This window comes from Nematostella vectensis, chromosome 11, assembly GCF_932526225.1.
Source record: "Nematostella vectensis chromosome 11, jaNemVect1.1, whole genome shotgun sequence".
NCBI classification, from domain to species: Eukaryota; Metazoa; Cnidaria; class Anthozoa; order Actiniaria; family Edwardsiidae; genus Nematostella; species Nematostella vectensis.
Window position 1 is genome coordinate 4,619,739 of NC_064044.1, and position 15,239 is coordinate 4,634,977.

The 15,239-nt window shown below is 40.7% G+C and overlaps 1 protein-coding gene and 1 long non-coding RNA gene across 2 annotated transcripts; both read right to left on the bottom strand.

The window, feature by feature from the left end:
- Nucleotides 1-2,481: 2,481 nt before the first annotated feature.
- On the bottom strand, nucleotides 2,482-6,552 carry LOC5500896 (coagulation factor V). The gene is made up of 3 exons (XM_048734533.1): nucleotides 6,225-6,552; nucleotides 4,040-4,707; nucleotides 2,482-2,625 (listed from the first exon to the last, which is right to left on the bottom strand). The coding sequence occupies exons 1-3, from the start codon at nucleotides 6,514-6,516 to the stop codon at nucleotides 2,482-2,484; spliced, it is 1,104 nt and encodes a 367-aa protein (XP_048590490.1). The 5' UTR covers nucleotides 6,517-6,552.
- A 5,113-nt stretch (nucleotides 6,553-11,665) lies between these two features.
- On the bottom strand, nucleotides 11,666-14,430 carry LOC5505015. Its single transcript, XR_007314200.1, has 3 exons — nucleotides 14,091-14,430; nucleotides 12,304-12,638; nucleotides 11,666-12,156 (listed from the first exon to the last, which is right to left on the bottom strand). It is a non-coding gene; the product is annotated as an uncharacterized LOC5505015 (long non-coding RNA).
- Nucleotides 14,431-15,239: the final 809 nt, after the last annotated feature.

A 15,239-nucleotide genomic window follows, 5' to 3' on the forward strand; every position in this document is an offset into this window, starting at 1 on the left:
AGTTCGGCTTTTTTATGTTGCATTTCTCAACTTTTGAATCTCTGGGATATGCAAATAAATCAGGTGAAAGAGCAATGAACGGAATATTACATATGTGAATTATACAATCTTGAAGGTAGAAACCAAAGAATTTATAAAACATACGCTATTTCGTGATGTAAAAGGTTTGTTATTATCTTAAACTGTTGAAATCTAGCTTAAATTCGCGGAGCTAGTGTAACAACGACAGTAGACTGTAATGGGGGCGGTACAGGTACCGGGTTTTACTTCGCTGTTACAGACTGAAGGTTTACAAGATCTGACTGCGGCTTCTACCGCACCCCTTTTTATATGGTCCTACAACGGCGCCCTTGGGTAATCCGACGCTGACAACCATGGAAAGCTTTTATCTCTGTTTAGATAAAGACCTCAGCCAATTAGCGTCCGAGGAACGAACTCCCCCCCCCCATGAGTATGTCGGTTTGTTACCCTTGGGCTACCGTGACTTACGTAATGTTCACATGTTGCTACTAACTACGGTTGTCACACACTAAATGCTAGCTGTGCTAGTGCGCATGGCAAGATACACACATGAATATGATGATTGACAAGATTTCAATCATTTTTGCGCACGAAATCTGAAACCGTACTAAATCCTAATTTTGCCGAGGGCCAGGTCTGAATCCTACACAGGGCAAACCCTGTGTGAACTCAGACCTAACTTTTCTTCCTTCGTTAAGAGAAATTGACGACCAAATTCCGATTGTCAAATACCCCTGGAAAAGGGACGCGCCACTCCTTCTTTTCCACTGGGTCAAGGGTCACCTTTTTTTTCGCTATCCTATTTCATAGGAACGGCTAAAGTTGCTTTGTTTGTATAACTTGCTTAACAAACAGAACGCCTTTTAGTTGAATAAACAAAACATACTTGTAACGGTCCTTAACTTCAGGAAGGTCGGTGTTTAATTAAAGTAAGATATTTAGTTGTCAAAGATGACGTTAATCTATATTTCGTTATTTTCCGCCGTGACACTAGACTTCGGTGAAATAGTGGGCCATGTAGAAGCTATCGGAAGATTTCACCACATTGGATTGGTTAGGATTGATGCAACACAGACGAAGGGAATACAATAGAACAATGAGGGTAATCTAGCCAATCATGTTAGGCCTTACGAGCGGACTTCTACACTTCTGGAAATAGTCACAAATTTGTGAAATTGCCAAAAATTATAATTATTAAAACCGAATTACCAAAACATACAGGCTTTGTACCACACTATTCCAACACTACGTGTGTTCCATGAACATTAGCTTGGATGGGTAGCACGATTGATTTATTTTGAAAATTGGGGAATACGACGAAATAAAAACCACTTAGAGCTTCAGGGCTCAGTACTACGCATACTGTGTTGTACATTATGACATTTGGTTAATAAAATTTGTGACTGAAAAACAAATCTTGTTCAAGTTTTAGTATTTGGCTAGTGAATGAACAAGAGATCGGAATTTGTAGGAATTGATTTCGATAGTATTCAAATAAATGTTGATTCACTGTGTTTGCAATAAATTAAATCACAGGAATCTATCGCGTTTATTTGGTCTGCGCAATACACAGAGCGTGTACCACAGGTTCTTCCCTTGTAACATAAATACTGATATGTATACTGTATACATCCTAGCATGTATAACAAAATTGGATATCCAGCAGATTTTAGAAGAAATATCCAATGTTCTTTGAAATGGCCATATTACAAATTTAAGCAATTTGAGCGTCTAAAACTGTCATATATATGTTAAAAACATTCTAACGTAGTTTATTTGCAGCTCTTGACATTTCCCGGTAAATTTGGCTGCAATCGGTGTAAAATTCTTTGAATATTTGAAATTCTTTGAGAAATAATGCTATTTAAAAAACAAAGTTATTTAGAGAGCAAGATTTGGAATGTATACAAAAATGCTTCAGTGATTCCCGGACAATAGTAAATTACGAACAACAATGGCGCGTTATTTTGAGCCCGTGTTACAAGTGGCCATTCCAAGCGCATGCTCCTGCAAAAAGTCACCCGGAGTCCGATGGATTCCGGTCGGCGGATGGATGCATCGGACGACCAGAATACCACATGTCTTAGGCCAGAAGAGGCGAATATTATATGCAAAATAATGTCAATAATCATATGCAAAACCAATAAGCGCCTCCATCGCCGGGCTACGTAGACCCCTTCCCCAACGAAAAAAGCACACAGGGAACCCGGTGTGCATATGGAGCCGCAATAAAATATCACAGGAAGCCCCATTGGGATTATCAATCCCGTTATCAGGATAAAACCGAGTCAGGATAAAATACCACAGGAAGCCCCGTTATAAGTGAGGTTTGAGTAAGAGAACTAAAAACCTTAAGCCTAAGTCAGTTCACCACCGGAATCCGATGGTTGACGACCGGAGTCCATCGGAATGCAGTTGACAGTATTGGAAATGTGTGCAATCCAAAGAGGTCTAATTAAGTTAAGCTGCACATCCGTAAAACTCCGCTCTCATAGTGATATAGCTATACCAAGCCTGTACTACAATCCTGACGTAACGCGCTTTGATGACAGGGGAGAACTCGTTCTTCACCACAGTGGTCTGACCTGAGTTGCCAGGGAAAATCTTAAAAAAAAGAAGCTCAAAATGTAATAGTAACAACAACAATATAAAAGCTTTCTTCTGTTAACATCAGTTTACCTCACATATTGATAAAGATTCTTTCACTAATCTCCCCCCAGACTGTACTAAACATAACAGTATTTTTAGCGGAGCCAGCGCGGCGCTCCATAGGTATAGAAATTGGTCATAAATTAGGCGACTCAAAAATTGTGGTCAATGACGTCATGTCACACGCTGTCAGCTATCTGTACCACTCACGTGACCAGCTCCTGCGATCAGGCCAGCTAATTGATTGATCGCTCTAAACCAATAAGAGACTAGTTCCAGCAAGAACCGGGGGGTACTTGAAAAAGACGGGGGGGGAATTAAGCCTTTTCTCTGATTTTCCACGAACAAATGACGGAATACATGATTTTAGAAACGAATTGACAAGAAAAAGTATTTAATTGAGAGAATGCAACTGATTAGCCAGTCAAATGGCCGTATGAAAATGAGAATTTGAAGGATATTTCTGTCTAAGGAACAGCTTTGTACTTTTACAAGCTGGGAAAATCTTTAACTGTCGCGGTATATAAAATCGTGCAAGGGGAATTCGTGCATCATCAGTCAAAAACCCTGTGAATTCCCACGAACTTTTACCTTTTAACACTAAAAAATATTATTCTTAGGAATAAAAACGTGTCCCAGGTAAATAGAAAATCGCAAAATAAGTCCAAATAGATGAACCACCGAACGATGAAGTAAATATCGAGCCAATTTTTCAAACAGTTTTCTGCGCGCGCGCTGACGTGCACTGGAATGACGCCATGAGCGCGCGCTGTTGTGAAGTTTTTTTTGTCCTTAGCGTTTTGCGTTTTTTGCGTAGAATTATAAATAATTTTATAAAAGAAATAAAATATTTTTTGTGTGCTTTCGTCGAGTTTTGAAAACCTCGGTGTTTGTTTGGGGGATTCTCGAGCAGATGTTGTTATTATGGATCTTTTTTTTTATCCTCAAATGAAGTTATAGTCTAGACACTCTTTTCTTCAGGTAGGCTGGTAGGCTGGCTCCGCTTTTAGGCAGTGCCTAAATCTATATATTTTGTTTACTTACCTTAATCACACCATTCCCGTCTTGGTTACTCTGCCACTGTTCTCCCGTCAGACTATACTTCACACTGTACACGTGTTCTTACCTTAATCACACCATTCCCGTCTTGGTAACTCTGCCACTGTTCTCCCGTCAGACTGTACTTCACACTGTACATGTGTCTTACCTTAATCACACCATTCACGTCTTGGTAACTCTGCCACTGATCTCCCCTCAGACTGTACTCCACACTGTACATGTGTCTTACCTTAATCACACCATTCCCCTCTTGGTAACTCTGCCACTGATCTCCCGTCAGACTATACTTCACACTGTACATGTGTCTTACCTTAATCACACCATTTCCGTCTGGGTAACTCTGCCACTGATTTCCCGTCAGACAGTACTCAACACTGTGAATGTGTCTTACCTTAATTACACCATTCCCCTCTTGGTAACTCTGCCACTGATCTCCCGTCAGACTATACTTCACACTGTACATGTGTCTTACCTTAATCACACCATTTCCGTCTGGGTAACTCTGCCACTGATTTCCCGTCAGACAGTACTCAACACTGTGAATGTGTCTTACCTTAATTACACCATTTACGTCTTGGTAACTCTGCCACTGATCTTCCTTCAGACTGTATTCCACGGTGTACATGTGCCTTACCTTTATCACACCATTCCCGTATTGGTAACTCTGCCACTGTTCTCCCGTCAGACTGTATTCCACGGTGTACACAGTCACCCACTGCATATAACCTGTTTCTTTCGGGCGCCCTTGCGTTGCAACATGGGTAACCCATGTGAATCGGCCCAGGTCCACCTGTAGGTACTCGTCTTTTTTATTAATCTTGGCTGCCCATGCCCCCCCGTGTATATTGCTAATGGCTTGGTTATTCAGGCGTCCATAATAAGGGCTGTGTGATGCACTATAATGTGACGAAGCCGTGATACTCGAGTCAGGAATGCTGCCATCTTCCATTCCCAAAGGGTAAGACTTCTTAGCGCAACCTGACAAGATTCAAGGAGTGGCAAACCGCTGTTATTCTTCTAACTATACTTTATTCACACCAACAGTAAGTACGTCAACTCTGAGCGTTTCGGGTGATATATACTGTAATGTTCTAGGTCGGATGCTAAAACAACGGCAATATTCTCGTAGATCATCTGCTTAATATTATCCTACTCTTCTCGCATATATACATAGCTCTCCGGCTCCTCTTCTTCTACCCATAATCCCTTACATCCGTTATGTAAGCCCTTACACTTCACTGATCACGGTTCCTGACCACAATCCTACATACTGTATACTTTTTCGCAAGCGTGTTTTCTGTCATTTTATGGGGCAGGATGCAGTATGAACTTGCCTTTAAATTCGTGTGAGATAAACATTTTGAGGTTAGTTTATAAATGGTTAGTATAGCATAACAGCTTAGGATTAGACATGAAGAAAGAAAATATTATTTTCTTAAAATAGATTTGTTTGCAAATTTATCCTCGGCTACCTCAAAAATCTATAAGATGTGGGACTGCCTTAAGCGGGTTAATCAACCCTCGTCTTTGCGCCCCCCTGACTGATGTGTGCAATTCCAACACGCTCTCGATTTGCATACCGCTGTGTGGTGTGAAATTGACAACTACCGCCACCACGACAAAACAACCCGAGATAGTCCCTCACTTCAAAAAATTCCCCTGCCCCATAAAAGCGCTTCTATGTAGTCTAGTCGATCATAGAAGTTGTCTAAAGGACCGAATTTTATCAGTGACAAATATCTCTAAAATTCTACGGTTGATCTGAAATATTGCAGAAAATGTGTTTTTATCAGTTTTGCGGAAAGATCTTCTAAATTGGTAGTGTTATTCAAATTGTTGCAACTTTCTTTCTTAACATAGCCAGAACCAAATTTGACATGAGTTATTGCACACAATTGGCGGTTGTATCTGAAAAAAAGGCTAACATAGACGCTTTTCGAACGGACTGAACTTCGCCGTCAATTTTTCGGGTCGAAATTCTAAATATATATCTAACTTTTTTTCTCTTCCACAGATTTTTTTCTAACTTTCACAGAGGCTGTATCACCACATTGAACTGATTCTGGTAGTGTCGTCAAAAAGCTAACGCTCAATTTTGCGTCAGTCTCAAATAAGTAATGTCGTTTACTTTTTATGTGCTACTACATTATTGCGTGTTAATACAAATACAATTTTTAAAAGTGTGCACCCTCCATACATTGGGTCATCTTTGGTAAAAAATCTGGAGCAATCGCATAAACATTGACTGTTCTGTGCGAAGTTTAAAATTGATAACGCCCTGTTTATGATCTGTGATTAACGCGCGAGCGACCTCAACCCAAATCCGCTGAATTCAGCTCCGTTCACTTTTGTAACCAACTAGTCCTCTATGTTGCCACATAACGGCTTGCAGTAAAATGTGCTACTGACTCAGAGACCATTCGGGACATATCTTAACTAGCATTTGGCAGCTTTTTTAACTGTAGAATAACAGTAACAGTTTTCGGTTAACATACCTCTTATATCCGCTCTTATATCTGCGTAAACATAGTCTTTCATTTTCACGAGTTCGCGAGGCAGGTTAACGTGTGTAACCTTCATACGCTTGCATCTCCCTTTTTTCATGTCGTAGTTGATGCTGGCGCAGTTTTCTTTGTCGTCATAGCAGAGTTTGTAGCATTCCCAAAGTTCCCCAACATCTGTCTCGTTGTAGGGAGATGCAAGGAGTGAATGGCCAAACATGGAGTTCCTTGTTTTCTGATTTGCCGATGTGAGAGGGAATACGAAAAGGCAAAGAAAGAGAAGCATGTCTTAACTATGTGTCGTCTTCGTGTTTTTTTGAATGAGTGACTCACATGATGGAATACATCTTCTTTAGAAAGGAGGGTACCATGCTGAGATGGTAGAATTATCCTTTGGGGAAACAAAATGGGGAAAATACAGCATGATAATTGTGATCGCAAATTTCATTTTCTGTTCAAGGTGTTGTGCGAAACATTTTAGGGATTTTTAAAAATAATATATATTGAAACTTAACGCACAACTACAACGAGGTTGCTGAACAAACATACATTTTTCTTCCATCAGTCCATACCTAAATATTGACTCCTACCTTTTACTGATTAAAAGCTAACACCATCTGTCGAAGCCTGAGCATGCGCATGGACTATCGTAATTTCTATTATTACTTCTACGTCGATCATTCTTAAATATTTTACCTTCAACGTCTTATTCTTAACCCTTCCTTTATACTCCAGTCGGCAGAATCTTAGACTCCTATTTCATAATTGTTGAGTCAAATTCGGAACTCTTTTTTGGTAACATAACCCATGTATATTAATGTCCCTGAATAAATAGAGACAAGTACTGTATAAGGAAACACTTGTAATCATTATTTCACCCATTCTACGCTAAATGTACACATTGGGAGGTGGAAAATTGGGGAAAAGTCATAACCAGCTTTTTAAATGTTTATGTGATTCACATGATGGAAGAATGACACATGATGGAATGCATCTTCTTTTGAGAGGAGTAGAATCAAAAAGCCCAAACTGTCGCGATCTCTTACCAGAACAATAAATACAATACACCAAAAACTGGAAATCGACTCTGCCAAATTTTCGTTTTTAATAAGACTTCTTCAGGGCAGACTGAAGAAGGTGAATCGTAACAAGCTTGTTACGATTCACCTTCTTCAGTCTTAGACTCCAATTTCCAGTTATATATATACTTCGCCTCCAACTATGACGAAATCACCCCTGATGAAAAAGAGATCATAACCCACTCCAAGAGCTCCTTCCTGGTCCACAACCAAACACCCTGGCAGAAGAAAGGCAACACGATATTTGATGCTACGATGGGGAGCTTCGATGGCGCAGAAACCTGTGAACTTGTAGGCAACTTTCTTCTCTCCCAACTTCAGGACCTCAATATGAACGTAGGACTCTACCGCGACGACGGACTAGCCATCACCAACGCCACACCCAGAGCCACCGAAAACCTAAAAAAGGAACTATGCCGCATCTTCAACAACAACGGACTCCGAATCACCATTGAGGCAAACAAACAAGTTGTCAATTTCCTAGACGTCACCCTCGACCTAAAACGTAATGCACACCAGCCTTATACAAAGCCGAACTCCTCGCTACAATATGTCCACCGTGAGAGCAACCACCCGCCCTCCATCACCAAGAACATCCCTGCTGGTATCAACAGACGCCTATCTGCCCTATCTTCAGACCAAGCCTCCTTTGACCAGACCGCGCCACCTTACCAGAAAGCACTCGACGATAGCGGATACAACTACACGCTACGCTACGAACCCAACACCGTAACCAACCGTAAAACCCGCAAACGCAAAAACATCCTATGGTACAACCCGCCCTTCAGCAAGAACACCAGCACCAACATCGGCCACAGATTCCTCACCCTGATAGACAAGCACTTCCCGAAAGACAACCACCTCCGTAAAATCTTCAACAGAAACACCATCAAAATCAGTTACAGCTGCATGAACAACACCAAACAGATCATCGACAACCACAACAAGCGCATCATCACCGCATCGTCGGCTACCGAGATTGCCAGCTCCGCCCCTACCACTACCAACAACAAGACATGCAACTGCCGACAGAAAGACACCTGCCCTCTAGACGGAAACTGCCTACAGACATCTGTTATCTACCAAGCTACCGTAACTCGAAAAGACAACAACACCTCGGAAACATACGTCGGGCTCACTGAAAACAGCTTCAAGACCAGGTACAGAAACCACACCGCATCATTCCGACACGCCAAACACAGAAACTCCACCGAACTCAGCAAACACGTCTGGGCTCTCAAGGACAGCATGATTGAGTACTTTATTTCATGGCGCATTCTTTCTTCCCACTCCGCCTACAACAGTACCACTAAGCGTTGCAACCTCTGCCTCAAGGAAAAGCTGACGATCATCTGCCAACCCAAACTATCAACTCTAAATAAACGCAATGAACTCGTGTCCTCGTGCCGCCACAGAAACAAAGCCCTGCTACGAAACAATTAGAACTGTTAATCCCGTCACCGTTAAATTTTCGCGCTATCAATTTTTCACACGTTCCGCACTGTTAGCTTTCGCCCCGCATATTTAATGTAACTCGCTATTGTTCCTCTTACCGCCTTAGCTAAACTATCAGTCTATTATTATGTAAATTTCAATGTTAATAGTATATATACGATGGTAGGAATATTCTCATTAAATCCCCTGATGAGTGGGCAACCACGAAACAGACCTGTAGGGAAACCTATGTAGTTTGTATTTTTCTCAAACCAACACTATATATTATATATATATAAACTTGAGTGAAAATTCCCGTCAGCCAACAGCCAGTCTATCTAAAAGGATGCAAGATACCAGGGCTCAGTAGCGAAAATATAAATATAGTAGTGTGAAGAAAGATGCTACGATTCCCAACTTTTAGACATTATTAAAAATTTACTAAACGTTTCGGCCCTTCGGCCTTCTTCAGTATGAAATAAGTTAAAAAGCTAAAAAATACAATGGGCTAAAAACTACATCCTTATATACTTACAACTTGTAAATTCTTTAAATATAGTGTACTTAAATTACATCATTTTAGCGGCGATTACAAATTGTTGATTAAGCTATGTGCTATGTGTTTCAATAACCTGAAGAAGTCTTATTAAGGAAGAAAATTTGGCAGAGTCGATTTCCAGTTTTTGGTGTATTGATTTCTTTTGAGAGGAGGGTACCGTGCTGAGATGGTACAATTATCGTTTTGTGAAATGGGAATAATACAGCAGAAGCCGCGCCCGGCGGGTGGGTAAAATATATATATATATAAAATCCCCTGATGAGTGGGCAACCACGAAACAGACCTGTAGGGAAACCTATGTAGTTTGTATTTTTCTCAAACCAACACAATATATATATATATATCAATCCTTTATTGTTTTGCCGGATATAGCAAAGCCACATCGCGCAGGGGGTGACCGAAGCCTCGCCCGGCGCGATCGTCCAAACCGCCAGACAACAAGGAGTGGCATTAAGGACCCTTCGTAATTTCGAACTAAGTGATTCATGAGTAATTGGTGCACTAGCGCCCTTGGAAGACTGTAGGAATGCAGGCGAGGATGGTGGGGCCGGATAGCAACGTAAGTGGCGCTCATAGGCCTGGACTGGGCACAGTGGACGACCCGCTGTGAGACGAACAACAGGAATTAGTAAACGGCGCTGTTTAAACTGGATGGTTTTGGACCAACGCACACAAATAACCATTCTCCACGCGCGAATAGAAATATCTGACCGTAACAAATTGCTCGAGGGATCATACGATTTTGTAGACTTTGGAACGAGGTTTGATTTACGGAAAAAGGTGTGAAATCCGACAAGGATAGCAGTCAAGAAACCGGAATCCGCATCGTCAGACAGTAGGGGGTGAATGCGATGGAGTAAATCCGGTGTAATCGGCAATTTCTGCTCACGTGCGTCGCCCAAAATGCGACGCAGGCCACGAGTAATAAGTTTAATGGCGATGAGTTCTTGAAAGGTTACGGGGTAACCAAAATGTCGATAAAGGATATTGATTGCAGACAAATAGTTAGTAATAGTAGAATATTTGCAGTAAGTAGACAGATGAATAAGAAACCTGGCAATCTTTCAATGTTGAGCGGGAATAGGTACCAATCCGTATGCTGAACAAAATCGTAGGTAGACACGCCACTGAGATCGTCGTGTGCCTAACGTAGAGGCCGGTAAGGTATTTTCGAGTTTTACTGAAGCCGCGAAGGCATGGGATCCTAAATATTTACTACGTTACCACAAACTATTTATAGTTACTACGAAATATTTCGTAGTAACATTTAGTAATATTCAAGCACTAGAAACTCTTTACCACGAGTATCTTCTTTTACTTGTGATTCCTTACTATAATATTGGCATATTCTTCTCTTATTATATTATGCTAACTGTCCGCTTTAGTTTCCTAATTATGACTGCAAAATGCATGTAAAAATAATTTATCATACTTTTTAAAAATTTCCTGATATAATTTTTATACGAAGGACCCCCTTCAAGTATCTATCGACCCTTCTATGTAGTAGCTACGCCTTCTGGAAAATCGCATAATGTAAAACCCCCTGGGACTTGTTTTTTTTTCGTTTAGCTAAGAGTTTTAAGAAAGAAAGGATACACCACAACACCGAAAAACCATGCACCCGGGATACACAAACACAGGGAGACCATGCAGATGGGATACACCCACACAGGAAGACCATGCAGATGGGATACGCCCAGACAGGGGGACCATGCATATGGGATACACCAAGACAGGGAAACCGTGTAGATGGAATACAACCAGACAGGCAGACCATGCAGATAAAATAAACCCAGTCAGGGAGACCATGCAGATGGGATACACTCAGACAGGTAGTCCATGCAGATGGGATACACCCAGACAGGAAGACCATGCAGATGGGATACACCCAGACAGGGAGACCATGCAGATGGGATACACCCACACAGGGAGACCATGCAGATGAGATACGCCCAGACAGGGGGATCATGCATATGGGATACACTCAGACAGGTAGTCCATGCAGATGGGATACACCCAGACAGGAAGACCATGCAGATGGGATACACCCAGACAGGGAGACCATGCAGATGGGATACACCCACACAGGGAGACCATGCAGATGAGATACCCCAGACAGGAAGACCATGCAGATGAGATAAACCCAGGCAGGGGGTGTAATTTTCATAAGGATGATAAGATTTGGGCCATAGCGTACAATTAAAGGTGTGTGTATGAAACTAGTCCGATAAGTGAAAAACTCTCGTACTAGCGTGGCAAAATGAGGCCAAGCCCCCTTCTTGATACTACTTTCTCGTTTGGTGATGGGAATGAAAATTTCTAGAGGATATTTTATCATAAATACTTATCAAATGTCCACTCTGTTTGTAGTGATTGTCTTTATTCTCTTTTTATTGAAAACTCAATCTATCATGTTTGCAGGTGTAAAGATTAACATAGGCCGCAAGGGCCGCAATAAATATTGTGCAAAATGCAAATTGTGGCTTGCATTTTGTTTTGGTCTAATGCGTTGCACGTGTGTTAATTTTAAAACGCCTTATTGGACTTCTTTATTTTCATTAGAATATCACATTCTATATTTCGCCCTCAAAAGTACCAAATAGAAAAGCCATCAATATTAAAGGCGTCAATCATTGTTTTTCTAACCCCCTCCACCAAAAAGTGAATTTGCTTAAAATGAAATAGCCCAATGCAAAGGTATCTAACTAAGTCAAGCTGCACATCCGTAAAACTCCGCTCTCATAGTGATATAGCTATGCCAAGCCTGTACTACAATCCTGACGTAACGCGCCTTGATGACAGGGGAGAACTCGTTCTTCACCACAGTGGTCTGATCTGAGTTGCCAGGGAACACCTGAAAAAAAGCTCAAAATATAATAGTAACAACAACAATATAAAAGCTTTCTTCTGTTACCATCAATTTACCTCTCATATTGATAAAGATTCCCCTAATCTACCGTTAGACTGTACTCAACATAACACTGTTTTTACGTTGTCCTACCTTAATCACACCATTCTCGTCTTCGTAACTCTGCCACTGATCTCCCGTCAGACTGTAATTCACGGTGTACATATTCACCCATTCTGGAAAGTCGTCGCGTCCCTGCGTTGCAACATGAGTAACCAATGTTACTCGGCCCAGGTCCACCTGCAGGTACTCGTCTTTTGATTTAATCTTGGCTGCCCGTGCCCCAACGTGTTTCCCGCCAACAGTCTGGTTATTCAGGCGTCCGTAATAAGGGCTGAATGATGCACTATAATGTGACGAAGCCGTGATACTCGAGTCTGGAATGCTGCCATCTTACATTCCCAAAGGGTAAGACTTCTTAGCGCAACCTGACAAGATTCAAGGAGTGGCAAACCGCTGTTATTCTTCTGACTATACTTTATTCACATTAACAGTAAGTACGTCAACTTTGAACGTGTCGGGTGATATATACTGTAATGTTCTAGGTCGGATGCTAAAACAACGGCAATATTCTCGTAGATCATCTGCTTAATATTATCGTACTCTTCTCGCATATATACATAGCTCTCCGGCTCCTCTTCTTCTACCCATAATCCCTTACATCCGTTATGTAAGCCCTTACACTTCACTGATCACGGTTCCTGACCACAATCCTACATACTGTAAACTTTTCCGCAAACGTGTTTTCTGTCATTTTTATTGGGCAGGATGCAGTATGAACTTGCCTTTAAATTCGTGTGAGATAAACATTTTGAGGTTAGTTTATAAATGGTTAGTATTGCATAACAGCTTAGGATTAGACATGAAGAAAGAAAATATTATTTTCTTAAAATAGATTTGTTTGCAAATTTATCCTCGGCTACCTCAAAAATCTATAAGATGTGGGACTGCCTTAAGCGGGTTAATCAACCCTCGTCTTTGCGCCCCCCTGACTGATGTGTGCATTTCCAACACGCTCTCGATTTGCATACCGCTGTGTGGCGTGAAATTGACAACTACCGCCACCACGACAAAACAACCCGAGATAGTCCCTCACTTCAAAAAATTCCCCTGCCCCATAAAAGCGCTTCTATGTAGTCTAGTCGATCATAGAAGTTGTCTAAAGGACCGAATTTTATCAGTGACAAATATCTCTAAAATTCTACGGTTGATCTGAAATATTGCGTAGAATGTGTTTTTATCAGTTTTGTTGAAAGATCTTCTAAATTGGTAGTGTTATTCGAATTGTTGCAACTTTCTTTCTTAACATAGCCAGAACCAAATTTGACATAAGTTATTGCACACAATTGGCGGGTCGAAATTCTAAATATATATATCTAACTTTTTTTTCTCTTCCACAGATTTTTTTCTAAATTTCACAGAGGCTGTATCACCACATTGAACTGATTCTGGTAGTGTCGTCAAAAAGCTAACGCTCAATTTTGCGTCAGTCTCAAATAAGTGAAAAATATGTTGTTTACTTTTTATGTGCTACTACATTATTGTTAATACAAATACAATTTTTGAAAGTGTGCACCCTCCGTACATTGGGTCATCTTTGGTAAAAAACCTGGAGCAATCGCATAAACATGGACTGTTCTGTGCGAAGTTTAAAATTGATAACGCCCTGTTTATGTTTATTAACGCGCGAGCGACATTAACCCAAATCCGCTGAATTCAGCTCCGTTCACTTTTGTAACCAACTAGTCCTCTATGTTGCCACATAATGGCTTGCAGAAAAATGTGCTACTGATTTAGAGACCATTCGGGACATATCTTAACTTGCATTTGGCAGTATTTTAAACTGTAGAATAACGGTAACCAGTTTTCGGTTAACATACCTTTTATATCCGCTCTTATATCCGCTCTTATATCCGCGTAAACATAGTCCTTCATTTTTACGAGTTCGCGAGGCAGGTTTACGTGTGTGACCGTCATGCGTTTGCATCTCCCTTTTTTCATGTCGTAGTTGATGCTGGCGCAGTTTTCTTTGTCGTCATAGCAGAGTTTGTAGCATTCCCAAAGTTCCCCAACATCTGTCTCGTCGTAGGGAGATGCAAGGAGTGAATGGCCAAACATGGAGTTCCTTGTTGTCTGATTTGCCGATGTGAGAGGGAATACGAAAAGGCAAAGAAAGAGAAACATGTCTTAACTATGTGTCGTCTTCGTGTTTTTTTGAATGAGTGACTCACATAATGGAATACATCTTCTTTAGAAAGGAGGGTACCGTGCTGAGATGGTACAATTATCCTTTGGGGAAACAAAATGGGTAAAATACCGTATGATAATGGGTCGCTAATTGCAGCTTTACTTCAAAGAATGGAAACTTGCTGGGAGATAATACAGTTATTCTTTTACGAGATGACTTTAGTTAATTAAAGAGATAGATGATGGAAATAATATAGTTTGCTTATTATGAGTTCAAAATGCACGTCTTTCTTTTGCGAAAATAATTCATCATATTATTTGAAAATTCCCCGTGATAAACCCATTATATGCAGTACACCCTTCAAGTATCTATCGGCCCTTCTATGTGGTAGCTACGCCATATGGAAATCGCACAATGCAACACCCCCTGGGACTTGTTTTTAGATGTATCTAAGAATTTCAAATGTTTCAAATATTATTTTCCGTTTTATTTCATCATTAATTATTTTTGTCCATTTTTTTATTACTTTCTACTCACCTACGAGTCGTATCAAAAGAAGTCTTTATCTTATTTCAAGGTTTTCAAGGTTGATTTTGACATACTAGATGGTGCAAAATGATTTCAACCCGATATCTGATAATTTAGGCAATATTTGAAAGAATATCTAGACATCGTTAAATACGTCACAGACAGCTCAAAATAGCCCAGTCTGAATAGGGTTAACAACAGCTTTGAGAGAGCAAAATTTACCCACCCTCCCCCCAAATAACCGAGGTAAAAAAATTCAAGCGCTTTTGTGAAAGTCAAAAGAGACCAAAACATGAAAAATTCACTACTTTTT

Excerpts from the sequence above, each read along its gene's own strand:
- LOC5500896 (XM_048734533.1), bottom strand. The coding sequence starts at position 6,516 with ATGCTTCTCTTTCTTTGCCTTTTCGTATTCCCTCTCACATCGGCAAAT. Across the intron at positions 4,708-6,224 it reads TATAAGAGCGGATATAAGAG|GTTGCGCTAAGAAGTCTTAC; the intron begins GTATGTTAACCG and ends GAATCTTGTCAG. Across the intron at positions 2,626-4,039 it reads ACGGAAATGGTGTGATTAAG|ATTTTCCCTGGCAACTCAGG; the intron begins GTAAGACACATG and ends CTTTTTTTTAAG.